This window comes from Gadus macrocephalus, chromosome 21, assembly GCF_031168955.1.
Source record: "Gadus macrocephalus chromosome 21, ASM3116895v1".
Classification (NCBI taxonomy): Eukaryota; Metazoa; Chordata; class Actinopteri; order Gadiformes; family Gadidae; genus Gadus; species Gadus macrocephalus.
This window is the reverse complement of record NC_082402.1, coordinates 5912883-5929086: the sequence shown is the minus strand read 5'-3', so window position 1 is coordinate 5929086 and position 16204 is coordinate 5912883. Positions and strand designations below refer to the sequence as shown.

The 16204-nt window shown below is 50.1% G+C and overlaps 1 protein-coding gene across 2 annotated transcripts; it reads right to left on the bottom strand.

The window, feature by feature from the left end:
• Positions 1 to 38: 38 nt before the first annotated feature.
• LOC132450232 (jun dimerization protein 2-like) lies at positions 39 to 14445 on the bottom strand. Of its 2 annotated transcripts, XM_060042302.1 has the most exons (5): positions 14244 to 14445; positions 13423 to 13475; positions 3697 to 3920; positions 2602 to 2706; positions 39 to 1569 (listed from the first exon to the last, which is right to left on the bottom strand). In XM_060042302.1, exons 3-5 carry the CDS (start codon positions 3892 to 3894, stop codon positions 1375 to 1377), a joined length of 498 nt encoding a protein of 165 aa, XP_059898285.1. In that variant the 5' UTR covers positions 3895 to 3920; positions 13423 to 13475; positions 14244 to 14445; the 3' UTR covers positions 39 to 1374. The 2 variants fall into 2 exon arrangements, with proteins under 2 accessions (XP_059898285.1, XP_059898286.1); XM_060042303.1 differs by lacking the exons at positions 13423 to 13475; positions 14244 to 14445 and adding an exon at positions 4943 to 5114.
• Positions 14446 to 16204: the final 1759 nt, after the last annotated feature.

The following is a 16204-nucleotide window of genomic DNA, read 5'->3' as shown; positions in this document are numbered from 1 at the left end:
TATTCTAAGAATTAGAAGTGACTCAATAACATATCTCATAGTTTGAAAATAAAATTTATTCCATACAGACTAATAAAGATACATAGTAGGTGCAAGTTGAAAACATTGAAATTGAATTTCTGCTCAGCGGATTACGATTTCTGCTTAATTCCTTACGTCTGTTTAACAGCGCAATAAAAACACAAAAGTGGACTTAAGAAAAACAAAAAAAAGAGTAGACCGTAAGCCTAATAATAAAGTTTAAAACTCGATCACATCAAGTGACCGACAAGCATGTCATAATATATGTTTTACGTATTGTCATGTATAAAGCCGTATAAAACAGGTACAATAATGGACAGACAACATGGCCGAAGGAACACGCGTGTAAACATTCCATGTGTTTTAGTATATGTGCTTTGTCGTGACGCCTGCGCCAACACGCAAGGACTGGTTCAACCGTATCGTATAAAACCAACCACAACATTATAAAAACCCGAGCAGAGATGTCGCCTCTGTCGCTCGCTCTCTGTCTCTCGCTCTCTCTCTTTTCTGTTTTGGTGTTCGAGTATCAAATGCTTAAAAAAAAAACGCATGTATATATTTTACTAGAATACGAAGGAAAACCGCGGAAACACTTCGCCTTGTTGGCTCCTACACACACACACACACACACACACACACACACACACACACACACACACACACACACACACACACACACACAGGCTAACGCAACCACACACGCACACGCATACACACAAACACACGCACACACACCCCTGACTCAGGCGTTTTGTGACAGAGCACCGTCTTGGCGTTAGTGTGTCGAGTCTGTTCGGCTTCCAGTCGTTCCACTCTCCTCCCTGTGTGTCCCATTGTGTAACCACGGTTACGGTAGCGATGAGGCACGGCGGGTTTGTCAACAAAAAGCCAACCAGAAAGTACAAAAAAAAGAAAGGAGTTAATGCAGATAAACAGGGATGGGAGGGGGGAGGGGGGGGTCCTCCTAGTCTTCTGATTGGATAGAGCCAGCTCGTGTAGCAAGCCCCCCCCCCCCCTCCCCCTCTGAGGTCTCTGTGCCCCTGAAGGCGAGTCTCTGAATGCTCCAGCTCAGAGCTCAAGTGCTTATGTAGACAAGTGTGTCCGTTCTGTCCTTCCTCTCTCTCCATCTCCTCCTCCTCCTCCTCCTCGTCTCCCTCTTCTTCTTCCCCTTGAGTCACAGAAAATGGCCGCCGCAGTAGTGCTCGATTGAGGGTTTGCTAGTTTCAGTTTTTCAGTTTGTTGTCGTTTTGATTCAATTGATTTCGATCAGTGCCTGTGTTGTTGTCGTCGTCGTCGTCGTCGTTGTTGTTGTTGTTGTTGTTGTTGTTGTTTGTGTCGCTGTGGTCTGCTTCACTTGGGCGGGGTCCGGGCTAGCTGCTCCAGCAGGGGGTTGGCCTCCCCGTCGGGGGTCTTGACGCTGTCGGTCCTCACGATGCAGGTGGGCCGGTGCAGGTTGAGCATCACCATGAGCTGCTGGCGCTCCACACGCAGCTCCTCGATCTGGGCCTTCAGGTCGCAGTTCACCGTCTCCAGACGCTCCGACTCCTGGGGGGCAGGGACACACAGGAGGGGGGCCGTGAGACAGGGACACACCGGGAGACGCAGTGAGACAGGGACACACCGGGAGACGCAGTGAGACAGGGACACACAGGAGGGGGGCCGTGAGACAGGGACACACCGGGAGGGGCAAAGTGAGACGGCCGCGCAGTGAGACAGGAACGCAGTGAGACGGGGGGGCAGTGTGACAGGAACGCAGTCAGTCAGGGAGACACACAGTGAGACAGTGAGACAGGGCCGCAGTGAGACAGGGCCAAAGTGAGACGGGGCGCAGTGAGTCTGAGACGCAGTAAGAAGGGGACACAGTGAGACGGGGATTTGAATAAAGATGAGCTGGTTTGAATAGTTACATGTTGCTCCTATAGTAACTTTGGCGAGTTACTTAGTAACTTGCCAAAATGGACATGTGTGCATGCTCATAGGCACTAGGGACAACAGGCCCCAACATAAGTAACGTCACATCATTTATTTGACTTTATGTATCGCCGGTTGCCCGGTGATGTAACATAATGCAAAAATGTTCCACCTGACATCTGATTTGCATTTGGAGGAGAGCAGGAAGTGCGTGTGACTCGAATGAAAGATGAGAGATAATTTAGGTAGAGTTATTCACAGGGGGAACACCGGGAACATCACACAAGGAAGTCCAGCGTAAGAACTAAAGGCAGGCGTCTCCCTACTCTGTTGTGATGTACCTTTGGAAGGAAGTCAAACATAAGAACCAAAAATGAAGGGCAAACATCCACCTCTGTGCTTGTGTTTGTGCGTGCACGCCTGTGTGCTGTGAAGTACCTGGAAGTGTGTGTGTGTGGAAGTGTGTGTGTGTGCGTTGTGACGTACCTTTTGAAGGAAGCGGGGGTGTGGGTGTGTGTGCGTGTGTGCTGTGCCGTACCTTTTCCAAGGGAGCGTGGGTGTGGGTGTGTGCGTGTGTGCTGTCACGTACAGTACCTTTGGAAGGATGTGTGGGTGTGTGTTGTCACGTACCTTTGGCGGGTTGTGTGGGTGTGTGTTGTCACGTACCTTTTGAAGGAAGTCCGTCCTCTCCTTCTTTTTGTTCCGGCATCGCGCGGCAGCCACCTTGTTCTTCTCCCGCCGTCGTTTCCTCCTATCGTCGTCCTCGTCCATCTGGACAGACGTTCAGGGGTTATTTTCTAACTCAATCTTACAGGGATGTCAGGTTCAAGTCCCTTAGGACCCTGTTGATTGGTCAGGGCGTCTTAATCTAGGATGCTTCAGGTTAGGCTGTCCTTTTAATACACCTTAACATACATTCAGGCCAGGGATTGCGATGTGCTATTTATTTAAACATATTGTTTCGGAAGCAGCAGATGGCGCCAGAGTGAAACTATAGTGTCTGCTGCAATTTACTGCAAGTTTAGAACGCACAGGTAAATACGTTTACATTTTGTAAAAAAATCATAAGACACCGTGCAAACCTGTGCACTTCAAAATAAGAAAATAAAAAATGTAACCCCTTCACAAAATCGAATATACATAATACAATTCTGTAAAGAGTTAACCTCCCCATCCTCCCCCTCTCTCCCCATTCTCTCACCCTCTCCCCCACTCTCTCTCTCCCCCCCCCCTCTCCTCCCCCCCCCGTCTCCCTAAAGGGCTGATTATAGTCCCACGTCACAACAACAAGGACCACACAGATGCTTCAACACAGTCGTGAACCTTTACGGTTCTGCGTCGGGTTTTAGTGAGCCGACCAATCACAGCCCTAGCTGCTGCGTCGCCTCAACGGAAGGTTACAATTTTTTGGAGGCGCACGTCCGGCCCTTGTGGTGGACGGAAGGAGGGTCCACAAGGACGTAAGGGGTCCGTAACCCCCTTGCGTTGCGTCAACGTGGGACCATAATCAGCCCTTAAGTCCCTCTCCCCCTCACCTCTGTCTTGATGGCCTGCTGCCTCCCCCCCCCCTCCCCTCCTCCCCCCCTCACCTCTGTTTTGATGCCCCCCCCCCCTCACCTCTGTCTTGATGGCCAGTGGCCTCTCCCCTCTCCCCCCCCCCTCACCTCTGTCTTGATGGCCAGTGGCCTCTCCCCTCTCCCCCCCCCCCTCACCTCTGTCTTGATGGCCAGTGGCCTCTCCCCTCTCCCCCCCCCCCCTCACCTCTGTCTTGATGGGCAGCGGCCTCTTGCCCAGCCGGTCCAGGAAGTGCAGAGGGTGCAGCATGGCGCCCAGCTGCCTGAAGTCGGCGTGCAGCTTGAGCTGGTCCGTCAGCGTGGTGGCCGAGATCCCGGCCAGCGGGCCCAGGCTGGGCAGTGAGCCCGGGGCTAGCGAGGGCTCCGGTATCTGACCCGGCATCATGTCCTCCACGCCGGCCGCCTCCGCCGCTGTGGAGGGGGGAAAGGTCAAAGGTCAGGGAGGAGGAGAGGGAAAGGTCTCGGGGTCGGTCGCGGCCCGATGGCTCAAGGGATGGATGGCCGCGTGCCGCCGCGTTCCAGATCCGTGTTACGGTTCTGGAAGCGCAAGCATTTAGAAATAAATATTTAAATCATTTGAACTGAACTAAAACAAATAAAACAACACATGTTTTAGTTTGAATCCTGGATCGGGCGAGTGGGGGTTAGGATCGATCAATACATAGTCAATAAGTGAATTAATCACAAAGCAACATGATTGTGTGTCCACCTTTGATCGGTATTGTCATCATTGGGAGGGATGATCGAGAAAATCAACGAAAACCTGTAGAATCACTCATGATCAATAAGTCACGATCAATAAGTGTTTAAGTGTCAAACTGTGTTTCATTGGCCGCTGAGACCTGTTCACAGAAACCTGCATTCAGTCCCATTTGAGGTATTTCTCTCCCCATATCCATCCCCCTGCCTTCCCATGAAGTCCCGCCTGTTAGTTTCTCCCCCCACTGTCATCCAGCAGTAGTAAGTTATATGATCCAATGTACCGGCACTCAGCAAAGCCCATGGGCAATACGCTATGCAATAACATGTGTATTTATTCCCTCTGCCTGTTCCTGGTGACATCCAATACTTTGTACAGCCACTCGCCGTAACCAACACAGCGCGGGTCAAACGGCTTCACAGCTTGGACAGCTGGCCTGTCTGTCACAGCAGGGGGCCGCCGGCCAAACAAACGCTCCGCTCACTAGCTTGTTTACCCCCCCCCCCCCCCCCCTTCCGAAATCAGGGGAGTGATTTACCAAATGGGAGCTGGGATGATTTGGGAGAGATGACCACGATTATCACACACTTAAAATATATTATTGACGCAAAATCGCAAATAATCTTTGTATTTTAAGGTTTAACCACGTCGAAAGATTCATTCACTTTTAAAACAATTCGAATGAAGTCGTGCGGTTGTTTCCGAATCGCGGGGGCCGCGACATTAACTCAACTGTTTGGTTTGGTGTTCTTCCCGCTGAACGCGCTCCGGGGCGTTCGAAGGCTTCCAGAGTCCTTTATTGTGGAACATACTTTTAATAAAAGCCGACCGTGCCGCCACCGCCACGCACCGACACTCTGCCAGGTCTCCCTCCGTCTAACAGTGGGTTCAACCGCGGTCCTCCACTAATGCAATCAGGGAGGAGGGAGAGGAGGGAGGAGGAATGAAAGAAGAGGGGGCTAAAGGAGAGGGAGAGTTTGTGCAGGCCCTGAAGGAGCAGGAGGGGGAAGTGGCTTGAGAATTAGGACGTCTCTCTCTAATTACTGGAAGACTTTGGAAAAAGCTTCTAGTGATGGCCAAATAAAAAACAAATGTTAGATGGGAGGGAGTGCAACACGAGCCGCTTCGTACCCTGCCTGTCCCCTGAAGCCCTCCAGCCATGAGACCGCTTTCCCCCTCAAAGCATTCCATACATGGGACCTGGCACTGCAGGGGGAAAGACATGTATAGCGAGGGCATCCTGGAGGAGGGAGGTGAGGGGAGAGAAAAGGAGAGAGGGGAGGAAAAGGAGGAGAGGAGAGGAGAATGGAGGAGGATAGGGGAGGATGATAGGGGAGGGGAGAGAAGGTAGTAGAGAAGAGGGGGGGGGAGGGGAGAGGAAAGGGGAAGAATTAAAACCAAGATCCACAAGACACCAGTGTCATGGTCAAAAGCTGAAAAACCCGCTCCGCCGGAAAGCCAGACTTGTGACACTGTACACTGTCAATAAATCCACCGCCGAAAAAAACATAAACTCCTGACACCACAACCTCACCATGACAACACCAACGAAAAAGCACATTTGGCGGACGCGTTTCTGGCCTTCACGTCGCCGCGACATCCCAGCAACGTTGTCCTTTTCCATAGGCTGCAGCATGACCGACGCACGGCCGCCACACACCGTACAGACTCCCCCACCAGAGTCCAACCGCACAACCAACAAAGACGGCTATTGTCCAGCATCGGGGGCCAGCTGACTGGGCCTCTGGCCTCCCAGCTGACAGACCCACTCTCAGTTACCGACCCCTGACTCGGTGCTGGCGTTTTGTTTTCCTTTCTTGGACGTTTTTCGGTCCGGCGCTGAAAAACTTGTTCTGTGACCGAAAAAAGCCATGGGGGGTGTGAAGCAACCCAAAACAGACGAGCGTTATGTAACGCTACTCTGACGCGCTCCGCCCTGTGGAAGGCTGGGTTGGGGTGGTTGTGGAGGTGGGGGTGGTGGGGGTGGTGGGGGTGGTGGTGGGGATGATGGAGGGGGTGAGACTAGACTCACGTCAGCTCCACTCTTGCTGGGGAGAGTGACGGGCCCCGTCCCCTCCCTGCTGTTCTGCTGGGGCCCGCACGAACCCGCCAGTCTTTTCTATGCTCTCTCTCTTTCGGGTATATTTGCCGTGCTCCAACAAATCTCTTTCTGTTTTATTCGCCGAATTCCGACCAATCTGTTTCGGTTCAATTCGCCATATTCCCCAAAAGAATATTTGGTTTTATCCACTGTAATCCAACCAATCGGGTGTACGTTTGATGGGTAGAAAATGCCGTAAGATTCGAGAACAAAGATCGACCCGATATATACAGTATATATATCGGAAGAAGTCGCGATTACGCGACCTGGCAACCATCTTGTAAATGTACACAACGTATACAACGTTATACCATAACAAAGCTAACCTGCGACTGAACTGTATGTAACTTTAGAAAAAAAAAGTAACAGCAACATTTGTTTAAAGATGTGAAATATTATACGTTAAGCGATGTGGAAATGTGCATGAGGGGAACAAGGAACTGCAGGGAGTGTGCCCGCTGGTGAAGGATCTCTCAGTTCCTCTCTAGACCAGACCCCTCCTCACCTCACCATGTGCCACCCTCAGCCAGGATGATTTATTGGCCCCGAAGAAAACCTGGAGTGTGGAGCCAACGTCCAACGAGGCATTTTATTATTTTATTCCCTCTCCCCCCATCTCTCTCTCCCTCCCTCCTCTCTCACTCTCTCTTCTTCTCCCTCCATCTCCCTTTCCCTCTCAATCTCTCTCTCTCTCTCTCTCTCTCTCTGTCGCTACCTTCCTCCCTCCATCCCTCTCCCCCTTCCTCTCTCTCCCAGTATGTATACTCCCATTTACACGGCACTTGGCAGCCGGTGGCAATTTTTTCTGGAGAGGAAAAGAACAAGACAGCTCTGGCAAGGAAGAAAATGTGTCTCTGACAAAAATTCCCTCTCTCTCTCTCCCCCTCTATCAGTCTCTCTCTCTCTCTCTCCCTCTCTCTCTCTCTCTCCCCCCCTCTAACCGTCTCTTTCTCCCCCTCTCTCTCTCTCTCTCCCTCTCCCTCCCTCGCTCTCTCTCCATCTCCCTCCCTCTCCCCCTCCCTCTCTCTCTCTCTCTCTCTCTCTCTCTCCTGCTCCCTCTCTCTCCCTCTCTCCCCCTCCCTGAAGGAGGATAGGACCCTATGGAGGCCAACATCTCAGTCAACACAGGCTAGGAACAGGGCGAGCCACATGCTAGCTGATGTTAAGGTTTGGGTGGAGGGGGGTGGGGGTGGAGGAGGGTGGGGTACACAGAATATGAACCATCGGTGAACTCCACTGTTCTGTGCCTTTTACTTTTCCAAGAACATATCATTCTCTGTATTACGGCTACCTGAGTACTTTTATCTAATATGCTATTGAGCAGTGATGCATGATGGGTGACAACATCATCCTACTATACTCTTTAAAAGAAAGGTGGTATGAATATATAGGGAAATATACTGTCGGTAGAACACATTTGATTGGCCTTGTGGATATTACTGTCGTGTATCAAACCAAAGTTGTAGAGGTCGTGTTACAGTTTTCACACTGTATCCCACTCTGTTTACCTTGGCACCTGAGGCAGACGATATTGATGTCAGGCGTTGACATCGATATACATCTGGCTGCGATTGTAAAACATCACATGCACCCGAATGAGTTTGCAAACAAAAGCAGATTCCATCACTCCGATGTGATTTCTGCTTTCGATTACCAATAATCAAAGCAAAGCAAAGCTCACTCCAGTGATATAAAAAGTGAGGAGGCATGTGGACTCACGAAGAGTTTGCTCATGATGCGTCTGCATTGTTCCTCACTGACCAACAGCTGCTCTGGAATCCGAAAGATGGATTGGACACTCTTGAGCCTTCAAAACCTTCCGAGCAGCCAGCCGCTGGGAATGACAGAGCGAAACGCTCGCCGCGCCAGCCAAGGGTCCGATAACCGACTTGGCCAGACTCAGAGAGTAGCTATACGCAGACATGACTTACATTTCCTTGCTAGGAAAACAGGATCCTTTTACCTCGCATTCTCATCCAAAGACCACCTAGAATATTAGTTAATATCTCATCCGGTTTAACGGGAGTTTAAATCAAGATATTTCCGGGAATGCCTTTTCCTTGTTTTTTTATCGTACATTATTATTACAGATCGTATTACGATGCGTTGTGAGACAGATTAATGGCAGAGAAAGCCCGTTTGTTTTGGTCATGGCTTGTTCAAACATGCTATTTGTGGCCAAGCACACAAACACACACACACAACAACTTGCACACAAATACACGCACTCGCACGCGTGAACATACGAGACACACACTTAACTGCTTACACCCACACACACACACACACACACACACACACACACACACACACACACACACACACACACACACACACACACACACACACACACACACACACACACACACACACACACACACACAGAGTGCAAACGCCTTGCAATTCCAAGGCAACGAAACAAACACTAGCCTCAGGGCACCTTGAGTGATGATGAAACCGAAAACACACTTAACTATACACAAAAGGTTCCCTTCCGAAGCCCATCATCACTGAAAATCAACGCTTTCACGCCCACGTGTAAGTGGACACGAAGAAGCACGTCGCTTCTAGTTTTAATGCGCCGCATCCCCTTCTGATCCGCTACCGAGCCGCTGAAAGTCCCCCCCTCCCGCCTCCCTTCACACCGACGGCACTTTCACATTCCACCAGGCAGCCGCAGCACTCGACTCAAAAAGCCCCTGAGGAGCTCTCAGCTGGAACGGCAGCGGGGCTGAGCCCGGCAGATTGTGTGGCCGGGACTCTCGTTACCCTCCTCCATCGAAAGTTGGGCAGTACAACTCCCCAACTTTCGAGAAATTAGTTCTTCCCGCCACACTTTTTCGAATCGTTGCCGTGCGATGATTCAACCGCGCCATTGGCTCGTTAGCAGCGGAGTGGTACCGCCACGGCAGGGGACCCGCTTCTTTCTCAGGGGCCCGCTTCTTTCTCAGGGGCCCCTTTAAACAAAGACCCCCCCCCCCCCCCCCCCCCCAACACACAACACACAGGGGCCTCGGTGGTGTCGTGGCCCTGCAGTGTGTCTCTGGGGGTCGCTGAGAGGCAAGGCCCCGAGAGCAGGGGCCAGGCAGAGTGGTGGAAGAGAGGAAATGTCCTGAACGAGGACTATGAAATACAGCAACGGAAGGGGGGGGGGGCGGGGGCGTACTGGCTGGGGGCCAGCAGCAGAGCGGTCGCATGTCAGACAGACGGGGAGGCAGGTGTGCGTGAAACAAGCGTGTGTGTGTCCCGTCGGTGTCAAAGACAGTGTGTATGGGTGCTGGTGTGCGATCATGTGTGAGTGTGTGTTTCTGCAGGTTTGTATTTCAAGGTATGCATTAAAAGGAATGGGTGCCTGTCTGGTTTGCATGCCAACAAATGCACACTATATAAATATGTATATCTATCTATAAACTTATATATATACACACAATATACATGCTCTATAGTTTCGCCTCACACATACTCTATCCGTCTTCGGCTCAACTAAATGCCTCCATTTCCTGAACCGTTCCTGAGAGCAATTAGCAGTTCCAGCGCTGAGGAATTCAGCTCCTACCCAACAGCCCGGGGCTGCACTAGAGGCCATATTATCCCCAGTACCCGGGAGAAGGGAGAGTGTGTGCGTGCGTGTACCTATGTGTGGATGTATGTGTCTGCAAATCAAATGTAGGCAGAGGGTGCAAGGGTGGTAACGGGGGGGATTTTGCAATGGAACGACGCACACCCCGTCCTTCAAGTAAAGCGTCAGTAGTTTGGGTTTTTTTGGCCACCTTACGAGTCGATCAAGCAGACGCTCGCGTACGTTATTTTGCTGGAGTCCTCGACGGCTTCAGCGTCTCAGTGCCAGGTCTGTGATGAAGTGGCCTGGCTAATGTTAAAGCTCTGTGATCCCAGAGTGCTCCGGTTCAGGTCTTAAAGACTCATAAATTCAAAAGGGAACTTCTCTACGGAGGGACGGAGGGACCGAAATAACATCTGTGTCCACAAAGGCTGTCCCGGCGTACCTTCAATCACTTTCATGTCGGACAGAAGATCGGAGTTTCTCGGCTCGCTATGGCGCACACTGAGCAAGCGCCGTGACTTTAAAAAAAAATAAAACACAAACCACTTCAGTGCTACATCGATGGCAGCGCTGAGAATGAACAATGAGAGCGAGGGCAGGGACTCAGGCACGCTTTCTCAATTCCTGGCCAAGGTCTAAGCGATCATCATTACCGTCTGTTCGCAGTCAGGCTACGTGTTGAGTTACACTCTTTCACAATCTCCCTTAGAGAAGGGCCAAGTTGGCGTTATTTCTTGTTTTTCTGTGGGGTCTGCAAGGACAGGACACACAGCTAAACTGCATTATTAGCATTCCTCCAATCCCCGCCTAATATTAATAAAGAGATGGATAAACAAACGTGTGTATCAGTGTCTTGGGTGTGTGCCGGTCCGTCTGTCTGTGTCAGAGTGTGTGTCACACCTAGACAGACTGTGAGTGTGTGTCTGTCTGGGTGTGTGTCTGTGTCTGGGTGTGTGACGTCTAGTGTGACTAGATGTATGACGGATATATTTGCAACGTTTGCTACAGTTCACTGGGAAGGCTGGTAGACTGATCTATCCAGCACACATCTAGGTGGACACGCCCACTTGTGACTTCAGAAGAGGCAGATTTTCAAAACGGCTTGTAACGGCTAATCACACTCACACCTAGTGGTATGTATGTCACCTGTAATCGCCTATAGCGGCCATCTTGGTTCTAAAAGGACCAAGATGGTCGCTATAGGCCTAATTGACGCCCGCGATTATGGATCGGAAACAGCAGCAGCGTGCAAAATCCCCCAGGCTGCCTTCAATTCCCTTTGATCACAGTTATTTATATCCTAGTCTTTAATTGTATTCAAAATTTTAAATGATTGCCTTTTTAGTGTTTTTCTGTTTCTGAATACAACACTGCAACGTGGAACTGCAGAGAGGTACACGAGGAAAGGAAGACGACATCGCGCCATCGGGCGCCCCTTGTTTCCGCCCCTTTCCTACACCACAAGTCGGCGATCACGACAAAAAGGCACAAACGTATATTCCCTAAACGGGTTGGTACGACATAACGGTTAACACACCCTACGACCGGATACAAATCCGGTGCTTCCCTAATCTGGAAAACACGATTTCCCCGAAAAATATATATTTTCTATGTTCCCTTCCTTTCTTTCTGGACCCACCCCCAGTTTATCCTCCCCACACATCAGGCTTCCACTCGGCCCGCAGCCCCCGCTCCAGACCCCGGCTCCTCGGGTGTGGACTCCTGTACCGCGGCTCTCCGCTGCCTCCACTCACTGTTTTTACATGCCATGTGGAGAGCTTACCAGGGGACTTTAAAATAACAATGTGATTGCCTTGGCCCTGCATTGCTGCTACTTCTCCTCTTCTCTCTATCCTTCTCCTCTCTGCTCATTCTCCTCTCCCTCCCTCTTCTCTCTCCTCACCTCTCCTCTCTTTCCCCCTGCTCATTCCTCTCTGCTTCACTCCCTCCTCCCATTTCCTCTCCTCTTTTCTCCTCTTCACTCCCTCCCCCCCTTTCCTCTCCTCTCCAATCTTTCTCCTGCTTCTTTCTCTCTTTCTCCCGCTCCTTACTCTCCTCTCCTCCCCTCTCCTCTCCCCCACTCCTCCCTCTCCTCCCCTCTCCCCTCCCCTCCCCTCCCCTCTCCCCTCCCCTCCCCCCCCCCCCCCCCCTCCCCTCTCCCCTCCTCACAGTGTTAGCATCGTGGAGGCTGGCTGTGTGCGCGGGTCTGCTGGCTAGCCTGCCTGCAATGCGTCTTCTGTCTATTCAGCGGTGCTGGGGGGGGCGCCGCATGTCAGCTCCAGCAGCTCTCCAGAGGGCCACTAGGAAGGCATTTCTACTTAAAATAAACCCCTGCCTGCGCGCCCACGTCCACAGCCTCTCTCTGTGGCCCACCGGCCCGCCTCTGCCAGCAGCCCTTCTCCATTAATCCACGGCAGCGTTCCACTTATGCAGAAACCATCCCACGGATGTGCCCCCCCCCCACCCCCTAACTCCCCCCCCCCCGCGCCGATGGTGTGTCTGCGTGTGTGTGTGTGTGTGTGTTTTTGGGGAGCGCAGTGCATTACAAATTCCCTTCGACGTGTGTGTGTGTGTGTGTGTGTGTGTGTGTGTGTGTGTGTGTGTGTGTGTGTGTGTGTGTGTGTGTGTGTGTGTGTGTGTGTGTGTGTGTGTGTGTGTGTGTGTGTTTGGGGGGGCGGGGTGCAACAGCAACTCCCTTGGACACACATGCTTGTTCGCTTGGACACAGACAAACACATGCAAACACAGGCCGACGCAGTGACGTGAGCTCAGCGCACGCTTGAAGAGAAACGACCCCAATCCACACCGCAGCGACGCAACGCAACACGCCCCTCCACTTTGAGGAAGAACGCACTTAGACGTTGACTCAGACGCACACACACACACACACACACACACACACACACACACACACACACACACACACACACACACAGACAAACCCTTCCGCTGCCCACAGTGTTATCCATGCCAAAATTGTCCTTTGGGCCAAGGGGGGTCAGATAACTACCGCTCCCTTTGGCTGAGATAAAACAACTGTAGCAGAAAGTGTGGGTCTTTTTAAAGGACCCCACTGCAAAGACCAGCTGAGGGCTAATCGGTTAGCTCGGGGTCCACTTATGGAGAAGCGAAGCGTTGAGGAAGAGTTGTATGCAAATGTGGAGTGAATTGAGTTAACTTATGCAAATTCACACAGAACTGAAATACTCGAAAGACATGTAAAACACAGATGGACATAATATGTATGTTCATATTATGGACAAGTAAACAGAAGCCCCCCCCCCGCCCCAAATGCAACTCATGGATGCCTTGGCTACCATATATTGACATATTGATGCACACAAAAGTATACTAACTCGTTTTTTACTATTTATTGCAATTTTAGTTGATAATTAGAGTTCATAAATTGATTAATCATTTGGATTTAAAACAACTGTAGTTGTTACTATGTTTTATACGTTTATCATTTAAAGTAGTATTATTACCCCGATATCCTTTTTTAATTGGAATTATTAGTACATTTAAAAGTTGTGGGATGCATGATACTTACTCAGAGATAAGTTGGCAGTCTTCTTTTAGCAATGATGCAATTTGGTGCGGACGCTGTTGAAAACAACATTGAATTTACATTCAGTTTGCTTCATTGGACATCTGCAATGTCAACACAAGCATTGGCTGGATATTATTTTTTTATGCGACACCCACCCGCTCTGCAAGAAGCCCACCACGAGAATTATCACATGGAAGTGCAGGTTATGTAAACACACCTGCGCATAGTTCCCTGGTTTGTAACCCACTGTCATCAAATTGTCCACTTTGTACACTAGGGACCACCAGTGAATCAATAGCCCTACAATGCCCCTCTGTAATGCTGCCCTGTTCAAAGTGTGCAGCGCCAACTCGCAGAGAACACATTGTCGCTTGGCTTACAAGACTCACGGGTCTTTTTTTTTCTCTTCCTCGAAAACCCACAATGTTGCGAATGCAGCGTTACATAAGTCCGACTGACACTTCCCACCAGAAAATAAACCCGTGAAGTTTTCCTGCCTGCACGAAAATACTCGCCAGACGCAGCCTCCTCCATCGACACTATGTAATAACACTATAACACACGAATCACAACAAACCTGTGTTTGAACGCATCGCATGTTCCCCACCAACACCGTTTACTTCGCGTTCCCCAACACATCCTCGTCCGTAAAAAACCTCAGCTAACGGCAGCGTGGGGTGAACCACACGTTCACACACTACGAGTTGAAAACCAAAGCCCGATGAAACATAAAACATTATGACGCTGGAATAAGGGCATAAAGAAAAGTTAGCGCATGTCACAAGGAAGAGAGAGAGAGGGCTGGGGAGGGGGGGACTTGCCTGGAATGCGTCCGAGAGACGAGGCGATAGAGGCGGGGAAGTGTGGGTCGGTGGTGCGCTTCGGGTATTGGGAGCACCGACGGATGGTAGTACTGTGAGTGACCGGGCGCCGTTGCGTCAGCCCCGCTTATGTACTGACCGAGGAGCGGGGAGGTCCCGGAATGCGGAACTGTCGTCCGAGACGTCAGCGTGGAGGATGAAAATAATGTCAGAGAGGAGGGCTGGATTTAGAAAGAAAAAAAAAATAACACACGGGGTTTGTTTGCTCCACCCCTAGCAACCGTAGACACACACACACACACACACACACACACACACACACACACACACACACACACACACACACACACACACACACACACACACACACACGCGCGCGCGCGTACGCACACACGCACGCACACACAAGCACACACGGGCGTGCACACAAGCACACACGGGCGTGCACACACACGGATACGCACAGGCACGCGCACACACGCGCGCACAAATATACGCACACACGCACAGGCACACACGCTGCTTACAACGAGGCTAATAAATAAACATCGCTGTAAACACATGCGCCACGTTGTCCTTGCGAAAAGTGTTTTATCGATTGACGGGATATGTGAATTGCAATATGGGACGGGGGATGGTTATTCCTGAATTATTATGTAATAGCCTACGGGTATGCCGATCGGTTTTGCGGAGATCAGACTGTTAAATATAGACGGGGATTCATTCACACTACTCGTCCCTTATATAAAGCTGACAGATGAGGATAAATCAGCCCTCTGTGTTCATTGACTGGTGCCACAATTAGAAGTGCCGTAATATAATTACAATGAATATAAATTATGATAATAATTATAATATATTGACTATCTATTATGACTTATTTTATTTGGGAGTGACATGTGTAAATAAACAACTAAAAATAACTGTAGCCTTTACGATTCATGGCTATTCTATAATCACATTATTATCAATTATTAATTAAGTAGGATACCTCATTGATTAAAGTAAACACAGGTTTACACAGTACTACCACACAGTAAGCTGCTGTTGTCATGGTTTCCACATGTAGCCCATTAAACATTACTGCACACTAGTCTGTCGGTGTCTGTTGAAGCTTCCAGAAAATCCAAAAACGACCTCACTCACTCACGCCCCCCCCCCCCCCCCCCCCCCCCTGGTGTGTATGAGCGGCTGTGACAGCATCCGTCGACAACTGAAAAACACGAACATACCGCGGCAGGGCGATGTCAGTATCCAGAAGAGACATCCGTTTTCCACAGAGTGTGTGTGTGTGTGTGGGGGGGGGGGGGGGCGTGTGGGAGACGGTATTAACTTCATACCACTTTTCATTATGAATAGAATCCCCTTTTTATTATTAATCTGCAGAATACATATTTGGGTTGGTTGCCATGCAACCATTGTCTTCAGCGCCACGGGAAGTCCTGAAGTTTGACAAATTGATAGCGGAGGAGCAGATAAGCGCGATTATGGGAATTATCCAGTGTTGGTAGAAACCATGACGTTTATTTTCGATGCAGCGGCATTTCGGATTTGACCCCGGGGACTAGGCAGAGGTCAAAGACATTAACGACTGTCAAATTTTAGGAATAATTCTATTTCTTTTTCAGAAAAGTGTAATTGTATTGCTCATTGATTGTATGACGTGGTTTCCTCCTTGTTTTACGCACCACACACAGACCTAAGTCTGAGAATGACTGAATACATAATCAATTACACACAAATGACTTAATGATGTTACCAGATGTTATCGTCGTGGCCTATACTCGTAAATGACTAAGCAACCGACATTCCATACGTAAATACTGGCCTTTCCACGATGTGAGGTGGGGCTGGTTTAAAAGCGTGCACCTCTGCAGGGATCCCGAATGAGTTGTCATGCAGCAGGTCAACATGACAGATTCGTCCATTGCCATTTCAGCCATGACCACCTGTAGTGGACA

Excerpts from the sequence above, each read along its gene's own strand:
- LOC132450232 (XM_060042302.1), bottom strand. The coding sequence starts at position 3,894 with ATGATGCCGGGTCAGATACCGGAGCCCTCGCTAGCCCCGGGCTCACTG. Across the intron at positions 2,707-3,696 it reads CGCTGCCCATCAAGACAGAG|ATGGACGAGGACGACGATAG; the intron begins GTGAGGGGGGGG and ends ACGTCTGTCCAG. Across the intron at positions 1,570-2,601 it reads GGACGGACTTCCTTCAAAAG|GAGTCGGAGCGTCTGGAGAC; the intron begins GTACGTGACAAC and ends CCTGCCCCCCAG.